The following is a 15,461-nucleotide window of genomic DNA, read 5'->3' as shown; positions in this document are numbered from 1 at the left end:
TCACTCCTTTCCTTTTTAGCTGTGATGATTCATGCTTTATAAAAGATATGCGCATTGGGCTTATTCTCGTATGATTGTGAAGGTGCGCCAAGTCTGCCATATTGCTATGAAAAGAGATTTTGAATATATTAATACAGTTCAGGAGGGTAGTGAGGATACACATTCACAGGTAATTGTTTATAATTTCATGATAGTAATAACTTGTTAGATACTTACATGTGTATATGCATATACATCCATCATATAACATATTTTTTGGATCTTTATTTATGGTGCTTTGGATCATTTTAGGTCCGCCAAATGCATTTAGTTGCACCATTAGACAAACATTTCCTTTTACTCTATGCTATTCTAAAGGAGCACATTGCAGATGATGTTGACTACAAGGTTTGCTTTCTAATCTGCAACCAACTGTATTTTAATTTTTTCTCTGTCCTTTCACTATGAACTCTTTAGATTAGTATTTTGGATTAGTAAACTGTGATTTGACAACAAAGTTTAACTTTTACAATCATGTTTACATGGATTTGGAGGATATGTAATGTAGCTATTGGTTTATCAGGTTCTTATTTTCTGCACAACCGCTATGGTCACAAGACTTGTTGCTGATCTCCTTGGGGAGTTGAACTTGAATGTGAGAGAAATCCATTCAAGAAAGCCTCAGAGTTATAGAACCAGAGTTTCTGATGAATTCCGGAAGTCAAAGGGTCTCATCTTGGTTACTTCGGATGTATCTGCACGTGGAGTTGATTATCCAGATGTTACTCTTGTTGTACAGGTATATTTGGATCTCCTTCCTTGTTTCACTTGTGACTATATTACCAGCATGCTCGTGTCCATATGAATTTCTGTCCTGTTTAACGCATACTCGTAAGGACACTCAATACATACATTTGCTAAAAGTGCAAGCCTTTTTGATTATGATTTGCCAAATTATTTAACGCTTTTATTGATTTCAAATTGTCATGTTTCTTCCATTTCTACAATGAACAGGTTGGTCTACCGGCTGATAGAGAACAATATATACATCGACTAGGTAGAACGGGGCGAAGAGGAAAAGAAGGGCAGGGCATACTGCTACTAGCTCCTTGGGAAGAGTTCTTTTTAGCTACTGCAAAAGATTTACCTATTGGGAAAGCTCCGGTCCCTTCAGTTGATCCTGACACTAAGAAAAAGGTATACTTGGATATACAAGGGAGACAATTATTGATTTTCTTCTAATACTTTAGCTAGTTTTTAGACAAACAAACCAATATGTGGAGCAAAGATTAGCTACGAGTTTGGCAGGATCGCGGTGTGTCACCATGATTTTGGCAAAAGCTAAAATTTAAAGCTTTAGCAAAATTACAATGCCACCTCGAGTTCATTAAACTCACTGTGATTCCAACGATGCACTTACATTTTAAACTGTTAACAGGTGGAAAGGGCTCTATCCAATGTGGAGATGAAAAATAAAGAAGCAGCATATCAGGCATGGCTTGGTTACTACAACTCTAACAAGAAAGTGGGGAAAGATAAGTATAGGTTAGTGGAGCTTGCAAATGAGTTCAGTCGATGCATGGGGCTTGATAGCCCTCCAGCTATTCCTAAGCTTGTCCTTGGCAAGATGGGTCTTAAAAATATCCCTGGTTTACGTTCCAAATAGGTTTCCATTCAATTTCTGATAACAGTCTTGTGAAAGAGAGAAATGTTCTTGAATTGAAATGCCCCCACTTATAGTTTGATTTTAAGACTTGAAACTTCTAAATTTCAACTATCATAGTAATTTTTTCTGTATATTTTGTACTTCTAGATGAATTGTCATTTAACAAGTACTGTAGAAACTTCAGTGCCAGATGAATTTGTACTGTAAATCACTGATGCAAACTGTCTAAAATAGATATTCAATCATTAGTTTATGATTTAAAACATATACCTCGAATTGTTTTATATTTTGTGTGTTGAAAAATGATAAGAATATATTTTGATGTTTTTGCTTTGGTCATTCCCATTGTTATTTTATAATATTTTGTGTGTTGAAAAATGATAAGAATATACAGTTTTAGGTGTACTGCTTCAATATACAGGTTGTCTAAAATAAATAAAAACACCCACTTTAGATGGCGCTTTCCAAAATAAGCGCCCTCTAAACCCTTTAAATTTCCACTTTAGAGGGCGCTTTCCAATAAAAGCGCCCTCTAAACCCTTAAAAGTTTCCACTTTAGAGGGCGCTTTCCAGTAAAAGCGCCCTCTAAACCCTTAAAAGTTTCCACTTTAGAGGGCGCTTTCTTTAAAAAGCGCCCTCTAAAGTGGCCCTTAAAGGGCTTAAAGAGCCACTTTAGAGAGCGCTTTCACCAGGAAAAAAAGCGCTGTCTTTACCTATGCCAGCGCCAGATTAGAGGGCGCTTTAAAGCGCTGTTATAGGCCAAAAAAAGCGCCCTCTTTTCCCTTATTTGGCGTAGTGATACAGGGTAATAGGAATAGAATCACCTTTTGTTTCACTGAAACTCTGAATTTATAACCTAATATTAGTAGCTTAGTGGGCTTTTGAGAGAGGTCCAAGTCCAAGATTTTTTCTTTTATTTATTTATTTATTATTATTATTATTATTATTATTATTTTCGTTTTTCATTTTTTTTTAAAATAAAGTTTCTTGGATCTGATTCTGATTGCCATGATGAAATGCAAATGCTAAATGACCTAAAAATGAATGCATGCACGAGGTGTAAAGCGTATGCTTCCAGGAAAAATGAAAGGGTAAATTTTGGGGTATTACAACTAACATCTTTTGTTTGTAGCTTGAGCAATCACAAGATCTAAAAGCTTCTACGTGATCCTTTGTGCAATGACATGGCCAAGAGAAGATGAAGGCAAACATGGAAATGGTCCCCAAAGCTCTCATCCCTCAAATGTGACTCCCTAGTACCTCAATGTATCATTTTTGAATAAGGCAAGTCAAAGGATTTGAGGTTTGTTCCCCAGAGAAACTCTAATTCATCTGTGCATCACAATGCCTTGCTCATGAAGCAACCTCAGCCCATGGTCAAATACAATCACGGGAAGTTCTTTAATTCATCATTTCATTCATATTTGAAATTATTTGAGTGTCCTCAATCATCAATTCATCAAGATATGAGGCAGGGACTTGAGAAGTTGATCAGTCAATTCATCTGACTATTTTGAAATGCACTGAGACCTAACGTTTTATGTGTTGGTCAAATGGAGATGGTTCCAAAAGAAAAAATGTTCTTAAGGACAATGTGAACAACTTTCATGTTCATCAAAATTTAATTTGAAGCTTGGAAAACCATATGCCATTCCAAAACATTATAGGTCATTTTGACTGAAACCCTAATTTTGGGTCAACTTCCCAAGGAGATAACTCATTCATTTTTTATGATTTTCAGGTGGGATCAAATGAATTGGAAAGCTTGACATGTCTACTTAAAAGGTTATGTTGAACAAAAGTTCAAAATCTGAAAGGAAATACATGTGATAATGCAAGACATTATAGGTCCTTTTGGGACAAATGCATTAAAAGTCAAAAAAGTCCAACTTCAAGTGCCCATAACGCTTTCATCAAAAATTCAAATGATGCAAAATTTAAGTCAATTTTGATTGTATTGAAAAGATCTAAAACTTTGATGTTGGAGGTTTTTCCATTTGAAGCTTGCATCATCAAAACAGAAGGGCTTGAAAGTTGGCAAATTTTAGAAACCTTGCCTTGGCATGTTTTGCATATCACACTTTAAACTCAAATTTCATAAATTTCCACACTTCAAATGAGTTTTTGTCCAACATAACATTTGTTCCTCATACAAAAACCTTTCCAACCATTACTCACATGGCTACTTTTGGATTTGGCAAATATCATTTTCGAAGAGGAGAACTTTAAGTGCATTTTTGGGAAACTTGATTCAATTACCATGCATGAGCTGATTGCATCAGAATTGCACGTCCATTTCATTCATTCATGATCTCAGCTTGCCAATCCATGTGGAATTGGGCCCTCCATGCGCCAGTACAGGCCCATGCATGGAGGCCCCCTTCATTCATGCAAGTTTGAAATCACACTTTCAGCATGGCATTGGCTATAAATACATGGCATGTGAGCTTCCATTGGACGCCTAATTCAACTTGAAATGCTGTAGAAATATTTCCCTAACCACCACTAAAGAAGCAATTGCATTTTCTTCAAAAAATTTCAGATCTAGAATTCAGCTTCATCTGGTTGTATTCTTAGATCTAGTGCTTCTAGACCTTCATCATACACTTCATTGAACTTCTGTTTTGATAAAGCAAGCAAGGTTTCAAGCTCAAATCACCAGAACTCAAACTTACATTCCAACTGGTATTTCCTTCGATTCTCCTAATCCATTGACCTATTGGCTTAGATTTTGTGTTGGCTGAAGTCCTCTCAATAGAGGCATCATGTTTATGCTTTTGATTTTTGCAATTCATTGAGTTCATGATGAACACCAGATTTTTCCATCTCTGATTTCTCACATTATAGAGATCTAGAAGGAAAATGGATGGTATAGGGATGATGTACATCATCCCAGCTTTCTATTGATGTATAGATCGCTTGGTTTGGTTAAGTTTTGAATTTTTGCAATCTCACCGGAAACTGCAAGCTCACCGGAGAAGATGGTGGCTCCGGTGGCTTCATCATCTCCAGTTTAAATCTGGACCGTGTGATGGTGTTTCCAGATTCGATCCCAGGCGTCCAATGTTATGACCTTTTTAAATGCGCTGTGTGGGTCAGTTGACTTGGATCCATGGTAGGCGCGCGCTTCATGGCCTCATGATTTGCCAGCTCAATTAATGAGCTTAGATCAGACGGTCCACGCTTTTTACAATTTCTATTTTCTGTTTTTATTTTCCTTTTATTTTCTTTAATTCCATTTTATTTCAAAAATCAATATCTCTTTCATTTTTTATCCAAAAATTATGGGACCAATTGCATTATTTCCCAAATAAATTATAGTTTCTATTTCTGATTTTTAATATTTTTTATTTCATCATTTGATATTTTTTGTGAATTTTCTCTTTTCTGGTTATTTTTAATTCATTTTAAATAGTTTTTGATATTCAAAAAATGCAAAAATATTTTCCTAACCTCTTTGAATGATGATGGATCTATGAAAAATATTCTCATCAATTTTTGAATTGATTTGAGATTTATTTGAGATTTTAGTTCAATTAGGTTATTTTTATTCATTTTTAATTGATTAAAAATAGTTTCTGACTTTTAAAAATGCTGAATTTTTTTGTCAAACTTTGTTTGACCTTGTTGAGCTTGGGATAAATTACTTGGGCCTTCCAAGGTTGATTTGAAGTAATTTTGAAGTTTGACCTTTCTTTAATATTTTAATTCAAGTTTATTTCAATATTAAAAAAATGCCGAAAATAGTTTATTCATTTCTTGACTTCCAATCTTCATCTCACTTCTGTTTTTGATTGTTTGACCTTGACTTTCAATATTATTGGTCAACATATGAGGATTGGTACATGGTATTTCATTTAATGCACTTTTATTTTGCCATTTTCATTCTCCATTATTCTTCTCCTTCTTCTTCTACTTCTTTTCTTTTTGATCAATGAGTTGAAGGTTGATAAGTTAGCATTGATTAGGGAGATTTAACCTTCCTTTATTCAAATCTAATTCATCTTGATCAATTGATCAAGTGAATGACTTTGCATTAAGGATAGGTTGTCTTCTAAATCATGCAAAAGGCTTAAACCAATACAAGATCATTTTTCTTCTTTTTTTTGGCATGACAAGTTTTTGGGACTTGGTTCACTAATCAAGACTCCTAACTTGTGTTTGTTGCCTACATTATTATTGACCGGCCTCAGATAGTTGTGACTTCTACATAAGTCCAATTACGACTGCTTAACATAGCGCTAAATTTGCCTTATGGCACACTAACTACTAACACTAACTATTGACAATTAACATTTACTTTATGCAATTTACTTTTATGCAATTTACTATTCTTGCACATATTATCCATTTGCTTTTCTCTTTGCTCATTTGAGCACATGTTTATGTTAATGCCATTTGCCTTTCACTCACTTGAGCACATAATTGTGTATATATTATTTTGATTGTGTTTTTGTTTTGATTGTTGTGAACCAAATGCAAAGAAATGGACTTAGTTTCTAGGACTTTCCCTATGCAAAGAAAATGGAGAATTTGGACTTAGATTCTAGGACCTTCCTTATGCAAAATTGGAGTAAAAGGATCTTAATGATGAAGATGGATTGGAAGGACCAAATCTCTAAACTCACTCTTGTCCATTCTTGTTTTACTTCATGGAACTTTTTGATGTGTGTGCTTTTGTGCTAGGAGTTCCCATTTGAGCTTAATTGGAGGACCATTGCCATGTTCATCTAAAGAAAGAGATGCAAAAGCCATTGAAGGATTCTTAGAAGCATGACCTTGTGTTTGATTGATTGAAATATTTGTTTTGTGGTTGCTTATTCCAAAGGATGGGAGCTACTTGGATCATCAATATGATCTCAAGAGGTGAACTCCTAGTGTGGTTTCATTTCTTCATCCCTTCTCTTTTTGTTTTCCTTAGGACTTAGCCCTTCTTCTTCATCTCTCCACTCTAACCCAAGCCAAAACTTCTTGTGCAAACATTTAATCTTTGTTTTCAACATTAGAAACCTAAGCCTTATGCTTTTGATTTTCAAACTTTCTTTTCATAACACTTATTTTGAATTGAACCTTTTAAGTCAACTTTGACCATTTTGTATATACTTCTAATTGGTAAATATAACCCATTCAAATGTGCTTTTGTGGTTTCAATGGCCACTTCTTAATCCAATTTTTCATAACCTTTAGCTATTAGGTTTGAGTTATCCTTGTGGTAGATGTAATACTCACCTATATCCTTAGTGATGGACAATGAGTCTTCCATGCTTATTATAGGGTTAACCCCTCACTAGCATGTTGAAGCTATCCTCACATGGTGGATTCGTGGTTTGGTTGAGTTTTCTCCCTTTGATAACAAAAGACCTTAAGGCTTTTGGACCAATCAATTCACCAACTTGTTTTTTTTGAGATTTTTACCCCGAACTACGAGGTTTTGATCCTAATCTTTTTTAAGATGGTATGTAGGCAATGGGTTTATCCATTCAAACACAAAAATGTAAATAACTTGTATATTCTCCTCTCATCTCTTCAATCATGTTTGCACAAACAAATTTTCACAAGACACCAACCTTCACAACAAGTATGAAAAGGGCTCCCTAGGAGTACCTAGGATGTTTTGGGTTCCTAACACCTTCCCATTGCATAACCAACCCCTTTACCCCGATCTCTGTTTCTTTTACTAGTTTTGTTAAAACTATTAGGTTTTTGTTCGCTTTCTAACCATTCCTTTGGATAAATAGAAGTGCGGTGGCGACTCGACTTGTATGATTTACCTTAGAGTTAGTCAATATCTCTAATGGTAACGAATACCCCGCTACACAAGGCTCATCTTTGTTTTTGATGAATCCATGAGTAATACATCACCTTGATCAGATATCCATATATCTTAGGTAGGTGACGTATCCTGCCTGACCTACGCTGGTCTTGTTCTACTTGAGCAGGTTGTTCTTACACAACTACTTGTGTTTCCTGCTCTAATTCCTCCATAGGTGTATCGATGCTTTGTGATTCTTGAATTTCTTCAAGTTCTATTTTCCTCCCACTGATTCCTTTGGAAATAAAATCCTTTTCTAGGAAAAATCCAGTTCGAGCGACAAACACTTTGCCCTCAGAAGGATTGTAGAAATAATACCCTCTTGTTTCTTTAGGATACCCCACAAATAAGCATTTGTCATATTTGGGCTCAAGCTTAGTTGAAATTTATTGTTTCACATAAACTTCGCAACCCCAAATCTTCATGTAAGACATATGTGGTCTCTTACCACTCCATATCTCATATGGTGTCTTATCAACCTTTTTGGATGGAACACGATTAAGTGTGTAAGCTGCTGTCAATGGTGCATGTCCCCAAAAGGAGTTTGGAAGATCGGCGTGACTCATCATGGATCGGACCATGTCTAACAGGGTTCGATCTCTTCTCTCAGATACACTATTCCATTGGGGTGTTCCAGGAGGAGTAAGTTGGGATAGGATCCCACACTCTTCCAGATGGTCATCAAACTCTAGGCTTAAATACTCACCACCTCGATCTGATCGAAGAGTTTTAATATTCTTACCTAGTTGGTTTTTGTACTTCATTATTGAATTCCTTGAACTCTTCAAAAGACTATGATTTGCGTTTCATTATATACACATAACCATATCTACTGAAATCATCAGTAAATGTGATGAAGTACTGAAAACCTCCTCTGGCTGGCATGTTCAGTGGTCCACATACATCAGTATGTATAAGGGCCAAAAGATCATTATCTCTTTCACCTTTTCTTGTGAATGGAGACTTTGTCATCTTTCCAATAAAACAAGATCTGCATGACTCATATGATTCATAATCAAAAGAGTCCAACAGTCCATCTTTATGGAGTTCGGAAATGCGTTTCTCATTTATGTGGCCTAATCGACAATGCCAAAGGTAAGTTGGATTAAACTCATTAGGTTTCGTCCTTTTAGTATTAATGTTATAAATAGGCATTTCAAGATCAAGGACATATAGTCCATTGTTCATTTGTGTAGTAGCATAGAATATATCATTCAAATAAATTGAGCAACAATTGTTCTTTATTATGAATGAAAAACCAAACTTGTCCAAACAAGAAATGGAAATAATACTCCTGCTAATTGCAGGTACATAATAACAGTTCTCTAACTGAATTATTAAACCACTAGGTAAAGTCAATTCATAAGTTGCTACGGCTAAGGCAGCAACCTTTGCTCCATTAGCAACTCGTAGGTCGACTTCACCTTTTGCCAATTTTCTACTCCTTTTTAGTCCCTACACATTTGTACAAATGTGAGAACCGCATCCAGTATCTAATACTCATGATGCAGAAGTAGATAAATTAATAACAAAAATACCTGAAGTTGAAGTCTCTACTCCATTCTTCTTATCTTCCAGGTACTTTGGGCAGTTTCTCTTCCAGTGTCCGGTCTTACCGCAATGGAAGCAGGTGCCTTCTTTTGCTATGCCTCCACTAGGATTCAAAGCAGCAGTGGGTCTGGGGTTGGCAACTTCCTTGCCTTTCCCCTTATCACCCTGCCTGGTGGGCCTTTTGTTCTGTCTCTTTCCATTTTCGATCATCAGAATGGATTTCCCTTTGACTTCAGATTCTGCTCGGCATTTCTTAACATGGCGAGCAATTCAGGAAGCGATTTGTCCATATCATTCATATTGAAATTTAGGACAAATTGACTGAACCCATCTGGCAACGATTGCAAGATCAAATCAGTCGCAAGTTCCTTTCCGAGGGGAAAACCCAATCTCTCAAGGTTTTCCACATACCCAATCATCTTGAGTACATGGGGACCTACAGGGGCTCCCTCAGCTAATTTGCCTTGAAAAAGGGCTTTTGAAACTTCAAACCTCTCATGCCTTGCTTGCTCTTGATAGAGCAACTTCAGGTGTTCGATCATATCGAACGCTGACATGTTCTCATGTTGCTTTTGCAATTCTGAGTTCATGGTAGCCAGCATGAGACAAGCAGTTTCATTGGCATCATCGACATGCTTCTTATAAGCATCTCTTTCTGCCTTAGGTGCAGAACTAGGAGGTTCCTCTTCAGGAACAGGTGTCTTCAAGACATACAGCTTTTTATCATGTTTGAGGATAATCCTCAGGTTTCGGTGCCAATCCAGAAAATTTGTCCCAGACAATTTTTCCTTATCAAGGATTGATCGCAGGATGTTGTTAGAGGTGTTTGCTGTCATTGTAATCTACATAAGGATTAATGAAAATATAAGTATCATTGACATATTTAATTAGGCCTTTAATTAAACATGCTCCCACTATTTTACTCAAAACAAATGACCCTCATCATTTGATTAGGAAAATCCCGTTGGAAGATTTTCTAGTGGGTCAAGATCCATATTTCACTTCGTTCTAAGTCCGCGTAGGTGATAACATGAAATTATATCACATTTTAAGACTTAATTTAATTAGATTATATTATCATTTACTTTAATTTATCCCATTTTATCAGATATTATGCAGTATTTCTTTTCTATTTACATCAGGTACCCATTTTGAAGCAAAAGTGAAAAAGGGAAGGAAAGGAGGTGTAAAAAGCAATAAAAAGGAAACAAATAACCAAGACCAAGCCCAGCCCAAAAGAAAGCGCACGTTGCCCCTGTGACGGGCGTCACAAGGGTTGTGACGAGCGTCACGCGAAGTAGCCTTGTGACGGACGTCACACATGGTGTGACGAGCGTCACACATGGTGTGACGAGCGTCACACCAGTCCACTAGCTTTTTGGCGCAAGTTACGCTCTCAGAAGAATGGAAGTAACGTTGAGGACTTCGTGTCCTATTCCCAAGCCGTGTATTTAGCCATGCTGAAGACTCGTAGGAAACGCAAGGCAGTTACCAAGGCTATTATAAATAGCCATCTCCTCTCTTTGCCGAAAAGGAGGTTTTTGCACGCTCAGTTTTGCGAAAGCTCTGCCAAATTTTCCTTTCACGCCTTTGCTTATTTTTCTTCCTTTCCAGCATTGTTCATTTTATTTATTTCTTTTGCAAGCCTTACTTTCTCTTTTCCCTTGCAATTTATCTTTCCCGTTTTTAGCTTTTAGATATTTTTCGCATAATAGTTTCTACACCGGAAACTACTGTGCAACTTTATACCGGATTTAACCTTACGTTATATTCGAGTTTTATTTCCTTGATTTATTTTACTGCTTAATTGAAGAATCGAAGAACAAATCCTACCGGCTTGTGGTGGAGTGTTCAAGACCATTGTATTACGCATTCAGGTTCTTTAATTGTTATTTAATTTTTTATGTTTTATTCTATTGTTTATTCATATTCCATTGTATTTATGCATGATATAAATTCTTGTTTATTTAGCATGTCTGGCTAATTTGCCTAGGTATCGGTATGTAAAGTAAGCAGAATAAGGGATCGAGACTGAGTCGGTCTATCTAAACTTAAAATCAAAATCAATCTTTTTATGGTCTCAACTTACAGGTTTAATAACAAGATTTTTTACAAAAGTAAAAGACATAAAGAAGTTAAAATCAATAGAGCGAGAGTTTGAGATTTTAACTGGACAGTGTAAGTTAGGCATTAATTCTAGATCAGGGCGAGAGCAAGTTTTAGAGTTAATTAAATTCTGACCTTTTCCAAAAAGTATTTTTAAAGATTGAATGTGAGGACGAGAGTTAAGCATTTGGATTTAATTATATAACCTAAGTCAACAGAGCGAGAGTTTGAGATAAGGGTGTTTAAAACGGTCAGTATTTTCTTAAAAAGAGTTTCTGCAACTTTATTGTTTTCAAAATATGGTTTTTGACTTAATTATAAGTGACAGCAACATTAATATAAAATCATGGTTTATTCAACAGAGCGAGAGTTTGAGATAGAACCTTTAACCAATAAAGTTAACCGAAACGATTCATTTTAAAACCAAGAAACCACAAAGACTTGATTCCCTAGTTTTGACGAATTACATACCGATATCCGTTTTATTAATATTTAATCTAGACATTAGTTTAGCTCTTAGTTTTTCCCCAAACAATCAAACATCTTCACCTTAGATTTACGTAGTAACTTTAGATAACGGTATATCGATTCATAAGTCCCTGTGGGATCGATATCTTTTAAAACTACGCGATAGAACTGTGCACTTGCAGTTTGTATCCCATTCTCGACTCACCCAGTCGAGCGATCAAGTTTTTGGCGCCGTTGCCGGGGACTTTTATTCAATCGATATCGTAACTCTTCTGTTACGCTGTAGAGACTAAGGTTTCTTTTTCTTCTATTTTCTTTCTTTCGTTGATTTGTATGCCACGCACTCGCTCTCAAGGCGAACCGCTCTATTTACGAATCAACGATATCGAACTATATCTCCGAGTCTTACGACGAATTCGGGAATATCGTGCTGAAAACAATCTCCCTCCTATAGACCTTCCTGATCTCAAAGATTTTCCTTCTTTAACCGAGATGGCAGAACCAGCTCGTGCTCTTAGAGATTACGCCGCTCCATCGCAAGATGAACCGCATTCAAGTATTGCTCCGCCCGCAATCGAAGCAAACAACTTTGAACTTAAACCTTCGTTGTTGCAGGCTGTGCAACAGAACCAATTCTCTGGAAATCTTACCGAAGATCCAAACCTTCATTTATCCGTATTTGTCCAATACGCTGATACTGTTAAAGCTAATGGTGTCACTTCAGAGGCAATTCGACTTCGTCTTTTTCCTTTCTCATTAAGAGATAGCGCTAGAAGATGGCTTCAATCTCTTCCTTCCAACTCAGTCACCACATGGAACGAGTTGAAGAAAGTTTTTCTTGCCCGATATTTTCCACCAAGCAAAACAGCTATGTTAAGAGCCCAGATAAACGGATTTAAACAGAAAGACAACGAGTCCCTTTTCGAAGCATGGGAAAGATACAAAGACATGATGAGACTTTGCCCACACCATGGTTTGGAAGACTGGTTAGTAATTCACACATTTTATAATGGTCTCTTATACAATACAAGGTTAACAATAGACGCCGCTGCAGGTGGTGCACTAATGAACAAACCTTATGCTGATGCTTACCAGCTTATCGAGAGCATGGCCCAAAACCACTATCAGTGGGGAACCAAACGAACAACAGTGGAAAAACCTCAACCGAAAACTGGCATGTACGAGATAAGTAGCCTTGATCACGTCAATGCAAAAGTGGATGCTTTGGTCCAGAAGATTGAAAGTTTAAACGTATCGCCTCCAGCAGCCGTGGTTGCTATAACTCAGAATTGCGAGGTCTGTGGAATCCAAGGCCACACTCCTGCGGAATGTCAACTCTTGACTGGAATCCAAACAGAGCAAGTAAACCATGCTCAAGGAAGCCCCTATTCGAATACCTATAATCCAAATTGGAAGAACCATCCAAACTTCTCATATAAGAGTAATAATGCTTTATACGCACCTGGACAGTCTCCAAATCAAGCCCCATCTATACCTCCAGGATATCAGAAACCGAATCCTAACAATAATACCCCTAGAAAATCCAACTTGGAAATCATGATGGAAAACTTTATAGCTTCCCAACAACAAACCAATAAAGATTTCTTAAACCAGAACATACACACTGGCGAACAACTTAAACAACTCGCAAGCAAAGTAGATGCCTTGGCTACCCATAACAAAATGCTGGAAACGCAAATATCTCAAGTAGCTCAACAACAAGCACCTACTGCTGCACCAACTGGTACATTCCCTGGACAGCCCCAACCCAATCCGAGAAGCCAAGCTCATGCAATTATATTGAGAAGTGGAACGGAAGTGGAAGGACCGTCTGACCCAAGGATAGAAAACCAAAACCCTGAGAAATCCACTGAGGAAAGTGAACCTAAGGAAAAGGAAGAGAGTAATAAGGAAACCCTAGAAAAGAAGGAACCTTATGTACCTCCACCACCTTACAAACCACCTATACCTTACCCTCAAAGGCTTGTTAAAACCAAAGATGTAGGCCAATTTAGAAAATTTGTTGATCTCCTTAAACAATTAAACGTTACAATTCCGTTTACCGAAGCTATTACGCAGATGCCCTCATATGCTAAATTCTTAAAAGAAATTCTTTCTAATAAGAGGAAACTTGAGGATAGCGAAACCGTTACACTCCCTGCCGAATGTAGCGCTATAATCCAAAACATGCCCCCTAAACTCAAGGATCCGGGTAGCTTCTCTATACCCTGTCACATAGGAAAATTTGTCATCGACAAAGCCTTATGCGATTTAGGAGCCGGAATTAGCGTTATGCCCTTATCCATATGTAAGAAACTGGAGATGGGAGAATTAAGACCGACCAAAATGTCTGTGCAATTAGCAGATCGTTCCATCAAATATCCTGTAGGAATCCTTGAAAACGTTCCCGTACGCATAGGTCAGTTTTACATTCCCACTGACTTCACAATTATGGACATTAGAGAAGATGATACGACACCTATTATACTAGGAAGACCATTCTTAGCAACTGCCGGTGCAATCATAGACGTAAAACGAGGACGACTCACCTTCGAAGTAGGTGAAGAAAAATTGAATTCATTCTTTCCCAATTCTTGAAAGCACCTGCAATAGAAGATACATGTTACTTCATGGATATCATCGATGAATGCATAAAAGAAGCAGAGTCAGGAGAAGACAAACCATCAGACTATCTTTTAGAGGACAAATCTAAACAATGCCTAGCAATAACACCAGATCCTACGCAGTGTCTTAACAAACCAACCCCTGATTTGAAAACACTTCCCAAAAATCTGAGATATGAATTCCTAGACTTAGAACTTGAACGACCTGTGATAGTTAATGCAGATCTAGGAAGACTCGAAACAGAAAAACTCCTACATATCTTAAGAAAATATCCAACTGCACTAGGATACCACATCACCGATCTTAAAGGAATAAGCCCTTCTATTTGTATGCACCGCATCATGTTAGAAGAAGACTGTAAAACCTCTAGGGAACACCAGAGAAGACTAAATCCGATCCTAAGTGAGGTAGTAAAGAAAGAAATAACCAAGTTATTAGAAGCAGGTATTATATATCCTATATCTGACAGCAAATGGGTTAGTCCTGTACACGTTGTACCAAAGAAAGGAGGCATAACCGTTATTGAAAACGAAAAAGGAGAAACTATAACTAAACGAATCGAATCGGGATGGAGAATGTGCATTGACTATAGGAAACTAAACAAAGCAACCCGAAAAGATCATTTCCCTTTACCATTCATTGACCAAATGTTAGAACGATTAGCTAAACATTCACATTTCTGTTATTTAGACGGTTATTCAGGCTTCTTTCAAATACCAATTCACCCTGATGACCAAGAAAAGACAACATTCACATGCCCTTTTGGTACCTTCGCGTATAGACGAATGCCGTTTGGTCTGTGTAATGCCCCTGCAACTTTTCAAAGATGCATGATGGCAATATTCGCCGACTTTCTCGAAAACATCATGGAAGTATTCATGGATGACTTTTCTGTATACGGACAAAGTTTCGAAGAATGCCTTGAAAACCTGGAAAGAGTTCTGGAGCGATGTGTAAAAGTAAACTTAGTACTTAATTGGGAAAAGTGCCACTTTATGGTACAAGAAGGAATTGTTTTAGGACACATCATCTCGAACAGAGGAATTGAAGTAGACAAAGCCAAAATAGAGGTAATCAAAAATCTTCAACCCCCAAGAACCGTGAGAGAAGTACGAAGCTTTCTAGGACACGCCGGTTTTTACCGACGATTCATCAAAGACTTCTCTAAGATAACTAAACCCTTAACCGGACTGTTGATGAAAGATGTTGAATTCATGTTCGACGATAACTGTTTAAAAGCATTTCAAACTCTTA

At 37.1% G+C, this 15,461-nt stretch overlaps 1 protein-coding gene and 1 pseudogene across 1 annotated transcript; one reads left to right on the top strand and one right to left on the bottom strand.

Moving 5' to 3' along the window:
• Positions 1 to 300: 300 nt before the first annotated feature.
• On the top strand, positions 301 to 1,776 carry LOC127099657 (DEAD-box ATP-dependent RNA helicase 31). Its single transcript, XM_051037402.1, has 4 exons — positions 301 to 387; positions 563 to 778; positions 994 to 1,176; positions 1,418 to 1,776. The coding sequence occupies exons 1-4, from the start codon at positions 301 to 303 to the stop codon at positions 1,643 to 1,645; spliced, it is 714 nt and encodes a 237-aa protein (XP_050893359.1). The 3' UTR covers positions 1,646 to 1,776.
• Positions 1,777 to 12,459: 10,683 nt separating this feature from the next.
• LOC127116116 (uncharacterized) lies at positions 12,460 to 12,559 on the bottom strand (annotated as a pseudogene).
• Positions 12,560 to 15,461: the final 2,902 nt, after the last annotated feature.

Source organism: Lathyrus oleraceus, chromosome 1, assembly GCF_024323335.1.
Source record: "Lathyrus oleraceus cultivar Zhongwan6 chromosome 1, CAAS_Psat_ZW6_1.0, whole genome shotgun sequence".
NCBI lineage: Eukaryota > Viridiplantae > Streptophyta > Magnoliopsida > Fabales > Fabaceae > Lathyrus > Lathyrus oleraceus.
The sequence above is the reverse complement of the archived record's forward strand: the minus strand, read 5'-3'. Positions and strand labels throughout refer to the sequence as shown.